Consider the following 16,848-nt stretch of genomic DNA (forward strand, 5'->3'; position numbering starts at 1 on the left):
CCACCCCCCACAGAAGGCATTCTGTTAGTCTTTACATTGTTTCCCTGGTATACACTGATCCAAATTGAATGTGATGAGAGAGAAATCATATCCTTAAGGAAGAAACATAAAGTATAAGAGATAGAAAAATTACTTAATAAGATAATGACTTTTTCCCCCCTAAATTGAAGACAGTCTTTGCTCAAACTCCCTAATTCTTTCTCTGGATACAGATGGTATTCTCCATTGCAGACAGCCCCAAATTGTCCCTGATTGTTGCACTGATGGAATGAGTGAGTCCATCAAGGTTGATCATCACCCCTATGTTACTGTTAGGGTATACAATTTTTTTCTGGTTCTGATCATCTCACTCAGCAAATCCTTCCAGACTTCCCTGAATTCCCATTCCTCCTGGTTTTTAATAGAACAATAGTGTTCCATGGTATACATATACCACAGTTTGTTAAGCCATTCCCCAATTGAAGGACATTCACTTAATTTCCAATTCTTTGCCACCACAAGCAGGGCTGCTATGAATATTTTTGTACAAGTGATATTTTTACCCTTTTTCATCATCTCTTCAGGGTATAGACCCAGTAATGGTATTGATGAATCAAAGGGTATGCACATTTTTGTTGCCCTTTGGGCATAGAGAATCCATTACTTTTTTCAAGACCAACTTAAATACTTGAAGCCTTTCCTGACTGCTGCCTTCTCTGGCCATATCTGCTTATGCTTTCCTTTGCTAAATTACCTTGCATTTATTTTCTATTTATTCTATATATGCTGATATATGCAATTGGTTGTCCTGATATAAACTGAGAATTTCACAGTGGTCTGTGAATCCCCAAAGCCTAACACAGTACCTGTCACAAAATAGTTTAATAAATATTTGTGAAGAACTGCTACACAAACTGTTCTTAAAGAGCAACTCATATGTGCTTATGGGATATAATCTCAATAGTCAATTCAATTCAAAGGTGTACTTTTAGTCTTTAGATTACTTGACCTTTCTGTAGTATGGCACTTAGCCCATCTCTCCTTTTCCTCTGAAATTGCTGAGTACATTCATCACCTACATTTCCTCTCCTCTCACTTACTCCTGAATACTTTGTAATGTAGCTTCTTACCTTACTACTCAATTCAAACTCTGTTTTCAAAAAGCACCAATGATCTCTAAATCGCCAAATATGACAGTCTTTTTCAGCCCTCATCCTTCTCAACTCATTTCCTGTATTTGATAACGTTAACCACTCTCTCCTTAGGAATACTCTGTCCCTTTAGAGGTTTCAAAATATCCTTGATTCAGGGCAGCTAGGTTGTATAGTGGATAGAGCACCAGCCCTGGAGTTAGGAGGATCTGAGTTCAAAGCCAGCCTTAGAGACTTAATAATTACCTTGCTATGTGACCTTGGGCAAGTCACTTAACCCCATTGCCATGCAAAAAAAACCTCTTAAAAAACAAAACAAAAAAAAATCCTTGATTCATCTCTTATCTAATTCTTCTTTTGCTGGATCATCATCTATATCACTCTCCTTATTGGGGTAAAAATAGCAAAATTTTGCAACTGATTGGATATGTGGCTGAGGGAGAATAAGAAGTAAAGGATAATGTCAAGCTTATAAACCTGGGTGCTTAGAAGGCTGATAAACTTAAAATAGCAAAATTTGGAAGCTGGGGGAACAGGGGAAACATAATGAATATAGTTTTGAAACAACTGAGTTTGAGATATCTTAGACAAATATGTAACATGAACTAGGTGATGAAGAAATGAAGCTTAGGGGAGAGACTGAGGCTAGATTTGGGGACCATCTGAATGGAAATTTTATGGAATTTTAATGGAAGTTATGAGGTTATCAAAGGAAAGAGTATAGAGGGAGAAGAGAAAAGAACCTAGGATAGAACTTGTATTCCTTACAGATAACATTCTATCTCCATTCTCTGTGCCCATGTACATGTCCCACATGTCTCAAATATACTCCCTTCTTGAGGTGGAGACCTCAGTCTTTCTCTTACTTTAAGATACAGTTCAAATAGCATCTTCTACACAAAGCCTTTCCTAATCTCTCTAACTGTTGGCAACCTCCCTCCCAAATTACCTGCCTTTAACTACTTTGCATTTGTATTTGTGATATCTATAAATTCATATGAGCTTAACTTTCCCATTAGAAGGTAAGCTTCTTCTTTTGTGGTTGCCAAGAACTGGAAACTGAGGGAAAATCCATCAGTTGGAAATGGTTAAAGTCATGGTATAATAATATAATAATAAATGATGAGATACTAATGTGTAAATGATAAAGATGATTTCAAAGAAACATGAGAAGATTTGTATGTACTGAATGTAAAGTGAAGTCAGCAGAACCAGGATAACAATTTATACAATAAAAATATTGTAAAAATAATCTTGAAACTTGTGAATTCTGATCAACACAATGACTAACCAAAATTTCGGAGGACTCATGATGAAATATGTTACCCAACTTCAGATAGAGAAGTGATGAACTCAGAGTAAATGAAGATTGAGAAATGCTCCCCCCCCCCATAGGCAATAGGGAAATTAATTTTGCTTGATTATTCATGCTATTAACACGTTTTGTTTTACTTGCTTTCTCAGTGGGGAGAGACTGGAGAGAGAAAATGTGGAACTGAATTTTAAAACAAATAAGCTTGCTTAGTAGATAACTGGGGAAATCTTTGTAGCAAGTTTATCTGATAAAGCTCTCACTTACAAGACATATAAAGACATGATTCAAATTCTCAAATGAAAATTAAGAGTCATTCCTCAAAAGAAAAATGATCAAAAGATATTAACAAGTTTCCAAAAGAAGAAATCCAGCTGGCAACAATCATTAAAAAATATTTTAAAACATTATCTTAATAAAAATCCAACTTGAGGTTTTACCTCATACCTCTCAGACTGGCAAAATATGACAAAAGAGGAAAATGACAAATATTGAAGGGACTGTGAGGAGAGATTCACACTGTAGTTTTGGAGCTGTGAACTGGTCCAGGCATTCTGGAAACCAATTTGCAATTATGCCCCCTATCATTGCTAAGACTCTAACTTCAAAAAAAACCAAAAAGAAAAAAGTAGATAAGCGTAGTGGATAAAGCACTGGCCCTGGAGTCAGGAGTACCTGGGTTCAAATCTGGTCTCAGACACTTAATAATTACCTAGCTGTGTGGCCTTGGCCAAGCCACTTAACCCCGTTTGCCTTGCAAAAACCTAAAAAAAAAAAAAGTGGATAAAATTTATATTTATAAAAAATATAAGTTTTACAATGTAAAGAATAAGAAGTTGCTTTCTGTGGGGGTGGGGGGAGGGAAGTAATATTGGGGGAAAATTGTAAAACTCAAAATAAATAAAATCTTTAATATATATATATATAGTATATTTATATGTTTTATCCTCTTTTTGTTCCAAGTAGTCAAATTTGGGAAACTTAAAGGGTTGTCCTCTTAAGGGGAATGGCTAAACAAATATGTTCCATAAATGCAAGGGAATATTATTGTACAGTAAGAAATGATAAGGTGGAGAGTTTCAGACAAATCGGGAAGGTGACATGAACAAAATTAGGAGAACAATCCATATAAGAAAAAAAGTTTTGAAAAACTTAAGAATTCTGATGAGCAAAAGAACGAGGGAATGAAAATGAAACATTCCATTCACCTCAGAAGAGGTGATGAACTTAAAATTCAAAAAGATATATAAATTTTCAGGAATGTCCAGTAGAGGAATTTATTTGCCAGACTGCAGATAAATATTGAAGGTTCTACTTTTAAGTTTTTGGTTTTTAGAAGTGCTTAATGGTATGGGAGGTTAGGGTAGGAGGAGAGAGAGAGATTAATAAAGCAGAAAAATATAGGTAATTAAAAATTATAATAGCAAAGTCCTTAAAGAAACCATTTAAAAATTATACCAAAATAAAAGTCCAAATACTACATTAATATTATTATTGTGGACCAAAGACTATTACCTTTAATTTAAAAAAATAAAATAAAAAAATTATCTTATTATGTAATTCTGCTCTATCTATCTCATACTATGTTTCTTCCTTAAGGATATGATTTCTCTCTCATCACATTCAACTTAGATCAATGCATACTATGGGAAATTACATAAAGACTAACAAACTGCCTTCTGTTGGGGGTGTGGGGAGGTAAGCAAGATTGGGTGGAAATTTGTAAAACTCAAAACAAAACCTTTCTAAAAATATTATTATTATGGTTATTTTATAAATTATTTAATTTATTTTTATGTTTAAAATTGTATACTCAGAATAAATAATGTATACTCTTTACAAAAGGAAATAGTTCTAAGTAGTGCTTGTCATATATTAAGTCCTTAATAAACAATGATTAGTTGGTTGTTCTTCCCATTTCTTTGAGTCTTCTCTGTCCCTTTCTCTGGTTCCATCTCCTTCTTCCACTCTAAATGTAAACATTTACCAATTCTGCTTCAGTCCTCTTATTTGACTATACTCTTTCCTTTGTCATATCTATTATTCCTATGGTCAATATTATTCTTACATCTTTATCTCCAAATTAATAGTTTCTCCTGAGCTTTAATTTCCAAATGTTTATTGGATGTTGCCACCTAAATGCTTGCTAATACCTCAAATCACTAGCTCTACTCTTCCTTTCTTTTTTTTTTTTAAAGGTTTTTGCAAGGCAAATGAAGTTAAGTGGCTTGCCCATGGCCACACAGCTAGGTAATTATTAAGTGTCTGAGGCTGGATCTGAACTCAGGTACTCTGGACTCCAGGGCCAGTGCTCTATCCACTGAACCACCTAGCCGCCCCTCTACTCTTTATTTCTTCTAAGATCTATTCAGCCTCTAGAATACTGATGAAAGTTCATTATCTTTGTTAATGATCAATTATTCTCAATCACCTTGGCTCCAAAATTTAATGGTTATTATTGATTTTCCCTCCTTTTATCCCTATCATCTAGCCACCAACACTTGTTAATGTTATTCACAAAATGCCTCTCATATATACTTCCTTACTACCATTCCCACTACCATACCAGTGGTTCAAATCCTTATTAATTTTTGTTTAGACAACTACCAGATTTAAGTTTCTTTTATCTCCAGTAAATCAATCAACAAGAATTTTTTAAGTGTCTTTTAGGTACCAGCCACTGTGTCAAGTACTGATAGAACAAGACAGAAATATTAAATAATCCCAACCCTCAAGGAAATTACAGTCCCTCCTATACACCACTACCTGACATTCCTCCAAATCTTTCAATGGCTCCTTATCATCTACTGAATAAAGTCTGAACTCCCTATCTAATATGCAGGTACCCCACCAATTGTAACTACTTAGTTTTTTTTCCCCAAACATGTTACATTACTCTCTTCAAATATTTTATGCCTTAAATTGGACTTAGTATCACTTCTTAGAATATCTTCATCTTTTCTTGCCTCCTGTGTCTTTTTGTTCATGCTACTCCCTAGGCCTAGAATACATTTTCTCCTTTCTACTCATCATCCAGGACTCAAGTTTAAATGCTCTTTTTCATGAAGCCTTTCCAATTCCCTCAGCAGGAAGTGACCTCCTTTTTCCTGCATTCTCTCAGTCCTCTGTGCTCTCTTATCCACTAGCTATAATTGTAATTTGCATTACATTTGTGTGCATTTTATTTTCCACATTAGATTGTAGAACAGACCCTTAAAAAAATTATTTTGTACCTCTTTCAGAGCAGTGTTTTGCATATAACAAGAGCTCATATATATGTTTGCTGAAATTATCTGCTGTGTCAATCTTAACATGCAATGAATTTAGTAGTTTTTAAAATGATACATATCTATCATTGTTTTAAAATATATATATGTATATATTATATATATGAATTAGTGTTGCCAACCAAATAGGAGACGAATATGAAAAACACTTTTAGTCTAAAAAATACATGTCTTTTGTCTTTACTTCGTAGTTATTTCCCCCTGCCCTTAGTGAACTCTTCCCCTATGGAATATCAAGTGGAGTTATGCAAAAGCATGCAGTTATGGAGAGCATTTCTGGTAGAACAGTGTATCTACTGTCAGACATGTCTCAGTATTCTTGTCTCTGTGAGACATTAAGGATATAAGAAAAATATGTACTTTAAATTATTGTCAAAATATTCCAGAAAATATAATCTAATAATGAGTCCACCTGATTCCAGTTAAAGGTGGCAATTTAATTTAGATTTCAATTTTGCAGCATCGCTTGAATTCTACAGTATTCAAGCAGTAAGAATCTGCATGACCTCAAATCCTAAGAATTTTATGGTAGACTTAAATCTCAAAGTACTATTCACTGCCTAAATTTCCAGCTCAGTACTCCAACTCTCTGACTTTAAGTAATCTTACCTATCATATTTTACCCTGATCCATGTACCACTTTCAATTAAAATTCATTCATTTTATTCAGACTGTTACTTTCCTTATGTTACATCTGACTTCTCCTAGTACCCTAGATCCCAATAGTTATGTTTTAGCAATTAATAAAACTTAATACATTTTTACATGTTCTTTAATTATATATGTGTGGTTTTTTAGGGGAAAAAATAGTTTGTTCTAGTGCCTTGATTTATATCAATTCCAATACTTTAAATACAATGAGTAAAGTTTAAACTAGAACTCTCATGCTCTTCTGTGGTTCAACTCTAGCATCTATTACTGCCACATAGTAACACAGAAGCACATACAAAGCTTCCATGTGGGCCTTTTCTTCTTACATATTATTCTCTGTCTTAAGACAATATCCTTAGATACCATCAGCACAACATCATATTCTAATTATATATATATATATATATATACACACATATATATACACACATACACACACATACATATATATACACACATAAATATACATATACATATAAAACAAATGACCCTTCCTTTTTTTTTTTTTTTTGCAAGGCAAATAGGGTTAAGTGGCTTGCCCAAGGCCACACAGCTAGGTAATTATTAAGTGTCTGAGACTGGATTTGAACCCAGGTACTCCTGACTCCAAGGCCGGTGCTTTATCTACTACGCCACCTAGCTGCCCCCCAAACTCAACATTTTCAAAATCAATTTCATCATCAATCCCCATTACACACACACCTCAACCTGTTGATCAAGGGACCATGTACCATTCTTGTCATCCAGGCTTTACAATAACACACCCTTCCTTATTCCTTATATTATGTTAATTCACTCATGGCGATTTGTTCTTAAAATGTTTCTCACAAAGGCAAGAATACTGAGACATGTCTGACAGTAGATACACTATTCTACCAGAAATGCTCTCCATAACTGGATGCTTTTGCATAACTCCACTTGATATTCCATAGGGGAAGAGTTCACTAAGGGCAGGTGGAAATAACTACGAAGTAAAGACAAAAGACATGCATTTTTTAGACTAAAAATGTTTTTCATATTCCTCTCCTATTTGGTTGCCAAAACTAATTCAAGACTTCTATTTCAGTGACAACATAATTTTGGAGCTAGAAGAGATCTTGGTCCAACTACCTCATTTTTAAGATGAGGAAACAGAGGTGAAGAGATTTCCTGAAGTCATAAGTATCAAAGCTAAAATTCAAGTTCAGGTTCTCTGACTCCAAATCCAATACAGCTTTCCCTTATTTTACTTTCTCTTCCCTTTAGTTCATCCACATAGCAAGTTATTTTCTGAAATATCTCTTTTATCTGCATGATTGCTCCTTAAATCATAAATTCATGAGTTCTTATTAGAGTGATTGTATAAAATCTCAATTCTTCTACATTTCAACTGTCTCAATAACCTATCCTCAATTCTCTTTATCTTTTTCTCTCACCACTGTATAATGCAAACCCAGGCTGTACCTTGTTCTACTCAGTGTTCATCAAAACATGCCATGATCATACTCACCTCCAAGTCTGTGCAAATCACGTTCCCATACACATCCCTTCTCTTCTTTTTAAATCTCATTTTCCATTCAAGACCTAGCTCAGTCTTAATGATAATCTCTCACTTTTCTAAATCCAGGTAGCAGTGATCATCAAAGAAGCAACATAAATAGCAGATCAAGTTAGAGACCTAGGAATCAAGACCTACCAAAATCAAGTCCTGCCTCAGACCCTTATCAGATACGTGAGTCTGGTCAAATCACTTAACTTAAATTTTAGCTTCTTCATCTATAACATAGGGCTAAATAATAGTTATGGAGAGGATCAAAATTATAGTTATGGAGAGGATCAAAAGAGACAAGGGGTGTACCAAGTGCTTTTCAAAGCCTAAAATACTGAATAAAATGAAACTATTTGAATTACAGATACCTCTCAATTAGCACTACAGACAATGGAATTTTTAGCTTTAAGAGAGGAAATTTAGTTTTATACTGAATTATAGTCACACACCTAAGAGTAACTTGGGTGGAAGAGACTCAGGAAGTTTTCTGAATCGTGGCCATTAACTCCAATGATTTCTGTTATCACTTCTATCCTGACTACCCTGCCCCCAAATAAATCATCACATAGCTTACAAATGTACATTGACATTTCAAAAAAAATCTGAAACATCTTTAAAATTTAATGTCATAAATGGAATTCATTTTTCCCCTCCCCAGTTGGTCCCATTTCCAACTTCTTCATTGCTTTAAAAAAGATTTTTTTAGGGTTTTTTTTTTTTGCAAGGCAATGGGGTTAAGTGGTTTACCCAAGGCTACACAGCTAGGTAATTCTGAGGCCGGATTTGAAACCCAGGTAACTCCTGACTCTAGGACCCGTGCTCTATCCACTGCATCACCTAGCTGCCCTGTCCTTCATTTCTGAAGACCATGACATCAAGGAGATGATGCCATGACAGGCACCAACCTCACTTTCTCCCCCAGAGCCATCTGGGTCTAGTGGCCAGATATGGATCAGGACAACTGGAAATGACCCTGGATGGGAGGTAATCAGGGTTAAGTGACTTGCCCAAGGTCACACAGCTAATAGCTCAATGACTAGTCCTGAAGACAACATCTTCACTACCCACTCACAAAGTCCTATTTGTTGAAATATATCCCAGGTTGAGGCCTTCTTTTCTTTTGAAACTATGTCTTCTTATCTTGTCCATAATGCAACTATACTATCCACTCACTTACTGGATCTCACTACTGATTGGCACAGAATTTGGTCAGCTCCATTTCCAACTTGCTTCTTATGGGGTTCATTATACAATATTGATACCACACTTAATGTGGACAATAATCAGCTTTAGTCCTACTGAGACTCAATGCCTGAACTCAAGCAATATACCAGCCTTTGAGGATTTGAGATGGACAGAGGAAGGCCGATGATTTGTTTGCAGTTCTGTCTGATTTAATCCAATTCATGAGCAAGTAAAAATATCACTCATGATGTTATCAGTCCCCTTAAATAACGAAGAACAGCAATAACCTTGATTGAAGGGATTACAAAGGCATATAACAGCAAATACTGCTGGTTCCTAATTTTTTGTTCTTTGAGTCCCTACCCCTAGCATAAACCACAGACTGTGCTAATTTAGGCCCTCAGTACCTTTCACCTGTATTCTTAAAAATAGCTTCTTAATCGGTCTCTGGGTCTTCTGTCTGACCCATTCTTCAAACAGTTGTCAAACTGATAGTACTAAAATATAAATATAACCATGTCACCCTGTTACTCAAAAATTTCCATCAATCCTCAATAAATCAAGCATGCCCATTCTCTTCACTATTGTTTTATGCAACTGTGAAACCCTACCAATAAAATAATGGAAAAAAAAATTAAGTTGGAAAGATAGGTAAAAAGAGGATAAGTATGTGTTTGTGGGTGTGTAATAATCACAAAAGTCAAAATGTAATGATTGAAAGGAAAATCTCATTCCAAAATAATTACAAAATGTATTAATATCTGGGGATCAATATACCAAAGCACATAAAATACTTGTACAGATTTAATTATGAAATGCTCCTTAAAGAAAAAAAAACTTGAAAAAGTGGAAGAAAATTAAGTGCTAGAATGGGCTGTTCCAATATAATAAAAATGACAATATCATCAAGTTAATTTATGCTTTGCTATTCTCAGCAATACAGTGATCAAAGACAATTCTAAAAGACCTTTATTGGAAAATGTCAACCATATCCAGAGAAAAAACTATCAAATCTGAATGCAAATTAAGACTTACTATTTTCCCCTAATTTTTTTTGTTTTATCCTTCACATAGTTTTTTTCCTTTTGTTCTGATTCTTCTTTCATGATATGACTAATATGGAAATACACTTAACATAGCTGTACATGTATGATGTCTATCAGATCAATTGCTGTCTTGGAGGGGTAGGGGATGGAAAGAGAAAAATGTGGAACTCAAAATCTTACCAAAATTAAAAAAAAAGCAATCTTAACATGTAATTGATAAAAATGAAAGAATAAAAAGCATTACATCAAGAATAAGAAGGGAATCTGGGAAAAATGGGGAATATACTTGTATTAAATTTATCTCATTTGTTGTTGTTTAATTGTTTTTCAGTCACATCCAACTCCTTTCATGACCCCTTCTGGGGTATTCTTGGCAAAAATATTAGAATGGTTTGCCATTCCTTCTCCAGCTCATTTTATAAATGAGGAAACTGAGGCAAACAGGGTTTAAAATGACTTTCCCTGGATTAGACAGCTGTATCTGAGGCTGGATATGAATTATGAAAGAGAAATCTTCCTCATTTCATCCACTTAGGAGGTGGTGGTGGTTGTTCCAACAAGTGGTCCAAGGCTATCAAAGTTCTTGAAAGAATTGTAAACTATTAACAAGTATATGAAAGAACAATAAGAAATTCAAATCACAACAGCCCTATGGTTTCACCTCACACAGTTGGCAAAAGATCATAACTCTTTTAATTTTTAATTTTTTTTATTTATTTAAGGTAATGGGGTTGAGTGACTTGCCCAAGGTCACACAGCTAGACAATTATTAAGTGTCTGAGGCCGGATGTGAACTCAGGCACTCCTGACTCCAGGGCCGGTGCTCTATACACTGTGCCAGTTGGTGCAGTATATAGAGCACCAGCCCTGAAGTCAGGAAGCTCCAAGTTCAAATCTGGCCTCAGACACTAATACTTACTTAGTGGTGTGACTTTGGGCAAGTTGCAAAAAATAAAAATAAAAAATCAATGCTGGAAGGGGTTGTGGGGAGATAAGTGAACTAATGCATGAATAGCAGAGATGTAAATCAGTACAACCATTCTGGAAAGCTATTTGGAATTCTGCAAATAAAGTGTGCTAGAGATTTAACTATTGGGCTGACACCCAAAGGAGGTCATTAATAAGAAGAAAGTCCCCATATAAACCAAAATATTTTTAGCAGAACTTTTTTGTGATAGAGATGAATTAGAAACAAAATAGCTATCCCTTAAATGGGCAATGGTAAACTGTGGTACAAAAATAAATGGAATATTATTATGCTCTAAGAACAGATGACTATGATAAAAGCATGGAAAATCAACATGAAATGATGCAGAGTGATATAAGCAGAGCCAAGGAAACAACAAACACAATAACTACAACAATACAAATATAAAGAATTACTTAAAAATGTGAATATTACAAAATCAGAAAGAATAGCCAGTGTTAGAATGAACAGATAAGAAAAAAACTACCTACCATCCCATCTTTTGGCAGAGGTGGGAGGTCCCACAAATATTGTACATTGCACATATTTTCAGACATTTTAGATCTGTTTTACTTATTTTTTCCTCTTTTTCTTTTAAAAATAATATTTGTGGGGCGGCTAGGTGGCGCAGTGGATAGAGCACCGGCCCTGGAGTCAGGAGTGCCAGAGTTCAAATCCGGCCTCAGACACTTAATAATTACCTAGCTGTGTGGCCTTGGGCAAGTCACTTAACCCTATTTGCCTTGCAAAAAAACCTTAAAAAAATAATATTTGTTATATAATATCTGTGGAGGGAGGTATAGTGGGGGAAATTAAGGGAAAAGAAATTAATAAAACTTTAAAAATTTTTCAATGCCTCCTACCACTTATGTAATAATATATGTCTATATGAAGAAATCATCCTTTTGGCAATTAAAGTTCTCTACAATCTGACTCCCATTTACCATTTTTGGCCTTATTTCATTTTATATTTCTTTACATGATCTCTGCTTCAATCACACTGGTCTACTAACTCTTACCTGTAAATTACATTCCATTTCTTGGCTAAACTCCATTTCTAGAATGTATTCTCTTCTCCTTCCATGTGATGGCCTCTGAAATCCTTGAAGATACCATTTTATGTTACATCACCCTCTCTGCTGATCCTCACTTTATCCCCAGCCGGTCTTATCAACTTTCTCATAAAATCCTTAGTTTCCTTTAAAGCACAGCTCAAAGGACATCTCTTATGAGGTCTTTTTTTGATCCCAAATCCCATCCCCCATATCCCATTTATTAGCATATTATCCCTCTTGCAATTACTTCCTATGTGCTTATTTCTGTACTATACTGTATCCCCCAGTAGAACATAAGTTCCTTGTTGATTTTTGTCTTTGTATCACAGAGTCTTGCATATAGTGAGAGTTCAATAAATATGTGTTGAACTTGTGTTAACATTCTCTGATATTAGGAATATTTCAATGGTCTCTTCTTCATTGATTTGGCCTGCTTTCGAATTTTGTACCCTCCAATCCAATTTGGACATGACCATCACATAAATACTTCTAAAAGATTCCAGGTTCCATCCCAACTCTAGACTACAAAAATGACCTTCCTCTTACAAAAAGTAACTCCTCAAAACAAAGATTGAAGCCACTTAGATTAAAACAATCATCTCCTTAGTTTTATTATCCAATTGTGTCCACTTTACTCCTAAATCTTTTACTATTCACAAATATGAACCTTCTACTCTAAAACTGATACTGAATCTCCCGCTTCTAAAATGAAATAAAATCAAATCAAAATAACAACCACACACCTCCCTGTTCATTTTGGATTTTAAACTTTTACTTAAACTTTTACTTTGCCAGAAGTACTTCCATTGTAGACAACTGAAATTCTAAGCTTCCATTCAGGACACAACTCCAACACAGCTATTCTGCGCCAAGAAGTTCTGATCTACTCTAATCCACCATGACCTTTCACTTCTTGGAATTCATCTGGCATCTGTAACTTGTACCACAAAATCTAGCACTAAGACCTGACTTGTTTTCCTTCTAGTTCTAATAAAATAAACTTTATTCAAACAGATGCTAACTACATCAAGAGCAGGCATTTCCATAAAGATGCAATTACTAAATAGTATTGATTTTTAGCTGATCTTCCTCCTGACTGGTTCCAAATTAGAGAGCTTTTACTGTACTGTAAACATCACAACTATGCTTACATTAATATTATCCAGTTGAAACTACCTCTTGCAAAACTGCAAGCTAATAGGGCATTCATCGTGATCTCATATCTTTAAAAAAAATTTTTTTAACTTATTTAAAAGGCAATGGGGAGGGGCAGCTAGGTGGTGCAGTGGATAGAGCACCAGCCCTAGAGTCAGGAGGACCTGAGTTCAAATGTGACCTCACACACTTAATAATTACCTAGCTGTGTGACTGAGCAAGTCAATTAACTCCACTGCCTTGCAAAAACCAAAAAAAGAAAAAAAGGCAATGGGGTCAAGTGACTTGCCCAAGGTCATACAGCTAGGCAATTTTTAAGTGTCTGAGAGCAGATTTGCTCTTATATCTTAATGATCCTCTCTCTCCCCTTTCTGGATTTTTTTTTTTTTGGCCTTTGACACCTCTATAACCCTTTTGGCATAGAAATATCTTGTTGCTGATAGTAATAGGTTGTGCAAAAAATTGCAATGCACAGTAGTATATATGAAACTAATATAAATTGTAAATATATAGTAAGATCATAGTATTACTAAAACATCCAAGTCAATGGGGCAAGAAAATGAGTTAAGTAAAAAAGGAGGCTTTACCTAGATAAATGAAAGAAACTACAGTACTCTGTGTATTCCAGACCAATACTTTTCCATAAATGGAAGAATGTGTGAGGGTCTTCTCTATCCCATTGTGCAGATCAGAGATTTAAAAATAGGGAAAGACATCTGGAACTTGGTCCAAAACAATATCAAAGATTGACCAGCAGTAACTTATCAAAAGTGCTACTATACTTTTTAAAACCTAACCTATGGGGGTGGCTAGGTGGCCTTGGAGTCGGGAGTACCTGAGTTCAAATCCGGTCTCAGACACTTAAATAATTACCTAGCTGTGTGGCCTTGGGCAAGCCACTTGACCCCATTTGCCTTGCAAAATCGTAAAAACAAAACTGCAAACCTGACATATGAAATTCATAAAGTGACACGGAGTAGGAGGAAGATGAAAGCTTTCTGCTTTGGTTTTTTGAGGGGATGGTGATGGAATTAAGATGCTTTAGCTACTCGGTAAGCGCCGGACGAGAACATAGACCAGAAAATCCGAACTCATCTTGACATATCACAAGAGGAGCGCCCGGGGACATTACTGGTCATATCTATGTGAGAAGAATCCTTCAACGTTAGCGTCCCCGTGTGACTCGGTGTCATATAAAAATGGGAAAAGGCGAACAGGAAAAGAAAAGGAGGAAGGGATGGCGCGCCCCTGCCCCGCGTACCTTCCAGGCCAGGAACAGCACGTTGAGGATGGCCAGCAAAGGGCAGGGGCCGTTCTCGTTCTGGGTGATGATGGGCGTGTTCTCCTGCTTCCACTGGATCCACTTGATGTGGTACACGGACTGGCCCGGGAAGCGCTCCTTGGAGGCCGCCAGCGCCTCCTCCTTGCCGAGAGGGGCGGCGGGGCCGGCCGCGCTCTCCTCCTCCTCCTCCTCCTCCTCCGGGCCCCGGGGCTCGGGCCCCTCCTCGCTGCAGACCTCGGAGCTGCTGGGGCAGGAATGGAGATTGGAGAAGGACTCCAGCGACTCCAGGCTCGGCGATTCCCCGGGAGGGCTCGGGCCGCCGCCGCTGCCCGGGCTGCCGTCCCCGCCGGAGCCTCCTCCGGCCTCGGCTTCCTCCGAGGCGGCGGTCACCTTGCGCCGCCCTCCCGGAGCCGACTCCGAGGCCCCGGGCCGGGAGCCGCCGCGCGCCGCGTCCGGGGCGGGGGCCCCGGGAGAGCGCGCTCGAGGGCGGCTCCCGGGGCCGGCCGCTGCCCCCTGCCCATCGCGGGCGCCGCCGGGCTCTGCGGGCGGCTCTGCCCCGGGGCTGCGCCCGGCACCGAGCTCGCTTCCCTCCGCGCCCCCCCGGGGGAGGGCCGGCCCCGCTGCCGGCCCCGCGGCCGCCTCCGCCCCGTGTCCTAGCGGCTGCCGGCTCTCGGGGCTCCTCTCCATGCCGAGCCGCCAGCCCCCGACTCTATCTCGACCTCGGCCGCTTGTCTCCGGAGAGAGGCGTAGACGCCATGACAGCGCTCCGGACAGCTACGGCGCCTCGGCGCGGGACGTCACGGGGGGCAGGGCGGGAGCGCGCGCGCGGGGAGCCGGCGCCGGCCTCGCCCCGCCCTCCCGCTCCGTTCCGCCCGAGCGCCGGCTGCTTCCGGGCGCGCCTCTTCGTGGCAGCGCGCCCGGGGATAGGTCGGCGGGCGAGGGGGCGGGCTCAGCGAGGATGAGAAGCCCCGGAGAGGCAGGTCCCACCCCTAGAGCGCCGCCCTGAGCGCTTGCGGGCGCGCCCCCGCGTCCCTCCCGGAGGAGGTGGGCCGGGACCGCTCCGCCCTTGCCCGCGGGCGGAGGGGGGCGCGCCGCGGGGGCGAGCGTCTCCGCGGGCAGTTGAACCCGGGCCGGCGGCCGGGCCTGCGCAGAGCGGACGCCGCCGGCCTCCCCCTCTCACGCCCCGCGGAGGGCTTGGTCTGGTTTTGTTCGTGTTTGAAGCGCGGTGCGGGGCCGAGGCCTCGGACGCCGAGAAGCTCCCCTCGAGGAGCGGAGGGACCCCGGGCGCCGCAGGCCGGGCCCAGAGGGGGGCTCCCCCGCCCGGGCCCAGAATGGAAGCGGGTTCCTTGCTGGCTTCTGCCCGCAGAAAGGTCGCGGGCCGGCCGGGACACACGAGGGAAAGCCGGCGAGCCCGGCCGAGGCGGGCCCGGCACAGGGGGGCCCGGCCGAGGGGGGCCCGGCCGAGGCGGGCCCGGCACAGGGGGGGTCCGGCCGAGGCGGGCCCGGCACGTGGGGGCCCGGCCGAGGCGGGCCCGGCACGTGGGGGCCCGGCACAGGCGGGTCCGGCACAGGGGGCCCCGGCACAGGGGGGCCCGGCACAGGCGGGTCCGGCACAGGGGGGCCCGGCACAGTGGGGCCCGGCCGAGGCGGGCCCGGCACAGGGGGGCCCGGCCGAGGCGGGTCCGGCACAGGCGGGTCCGGCACAGGGGGGCCCGGCACAGTGGGGCCCGGCCGAGGCGGGCCCGGCACAGGGGGGCCCGGCCGAGGCGGGTCCGGCACAGGGGGGCTCGGCACAGGCGGGTCCGGCACAGGGGGCCCCGGCACAGGGGGCTCCGGCCCAGGGGGGGCCCGGCAAGACGGGCCCGCTTTGTGGTTGTCCTGCAGAAGCCGCCAGCCTGGGTTTCCCGGGCTCTCACCGCCCAGCGCCGGGAATCGCTGCTTTCTGACACTCTCAAAACAAGGAAATTATAAAAAGACTACTCGAGCGAAGTGTATGCTATTAAGCGTGTGCTAGATGCACTTTGCTGGGGATGGGCAAGATAAAACTATTTTCTCTGTTCAAACATGTCACACTTAGAATATTGAGATTATTTATGCCACTCCAGGTAAAAGCAGGGAAGCTTTTTCTGCCCCCAAAACAGCCTCTGAGGGTTTTGTTTTTTGCTGTTTTGCCTTGCCTTAATTCTTAGCTAATCAGTTGTCAAATTTATCTTCCTAAAGCTAAGGGTTTGAGTGACCCTGTCACTGTTT

At 40.5% G+C, this 16,848-nt stretch overlaps 1 protein-coding gene across 7 annotated transcripts in view; it reads right to left on the minus strand.

Moving 5' to 3' along the window:
• MINDY2 (MINDY lysine 48 deubiquitinase 2) overlaps positions 1 to 15,395 on the minus strand; it is a 133,572-nt gene extending 118,177 nt beyond the window's left edge. For all 7 annotated transcript variants that reach the window (XM_074234567.1, XM_074234566.1, XM_074234565.1 and 4 more), the window contains exon 1: positions 14,578 to 15,395. In XM_074234567.1, coding sequence (XP_074090668.1) covers positions 14,578 to 15,285 — 708 coding nt within the window. In that variant the 5' untranslated portion in view covers positions 15,286 to 15,395. The remainder of the gene's footprint in view (positions 1 to 14,577) is intronic.
• Positions 15,396 to 16,848: the final 1,453 nt, after the last annotated feature.

This window comes from Macrotis lagotis, chromosome 4 (assembly GCF_037893015.1).
Source record: "Macrotis lagotis isolate mMagLag1 chromosome 4, bilby.v1.9.chrom.fasta, whole genome shotgun sequence".
Classification (NCBI taxonomy): domain Eukaryota; kingdom Metazoa; phylum Chordata; class Mammalia; order Peramelemorphia; family Peramelidae; genus Macrotis; species Macrotis lagotis.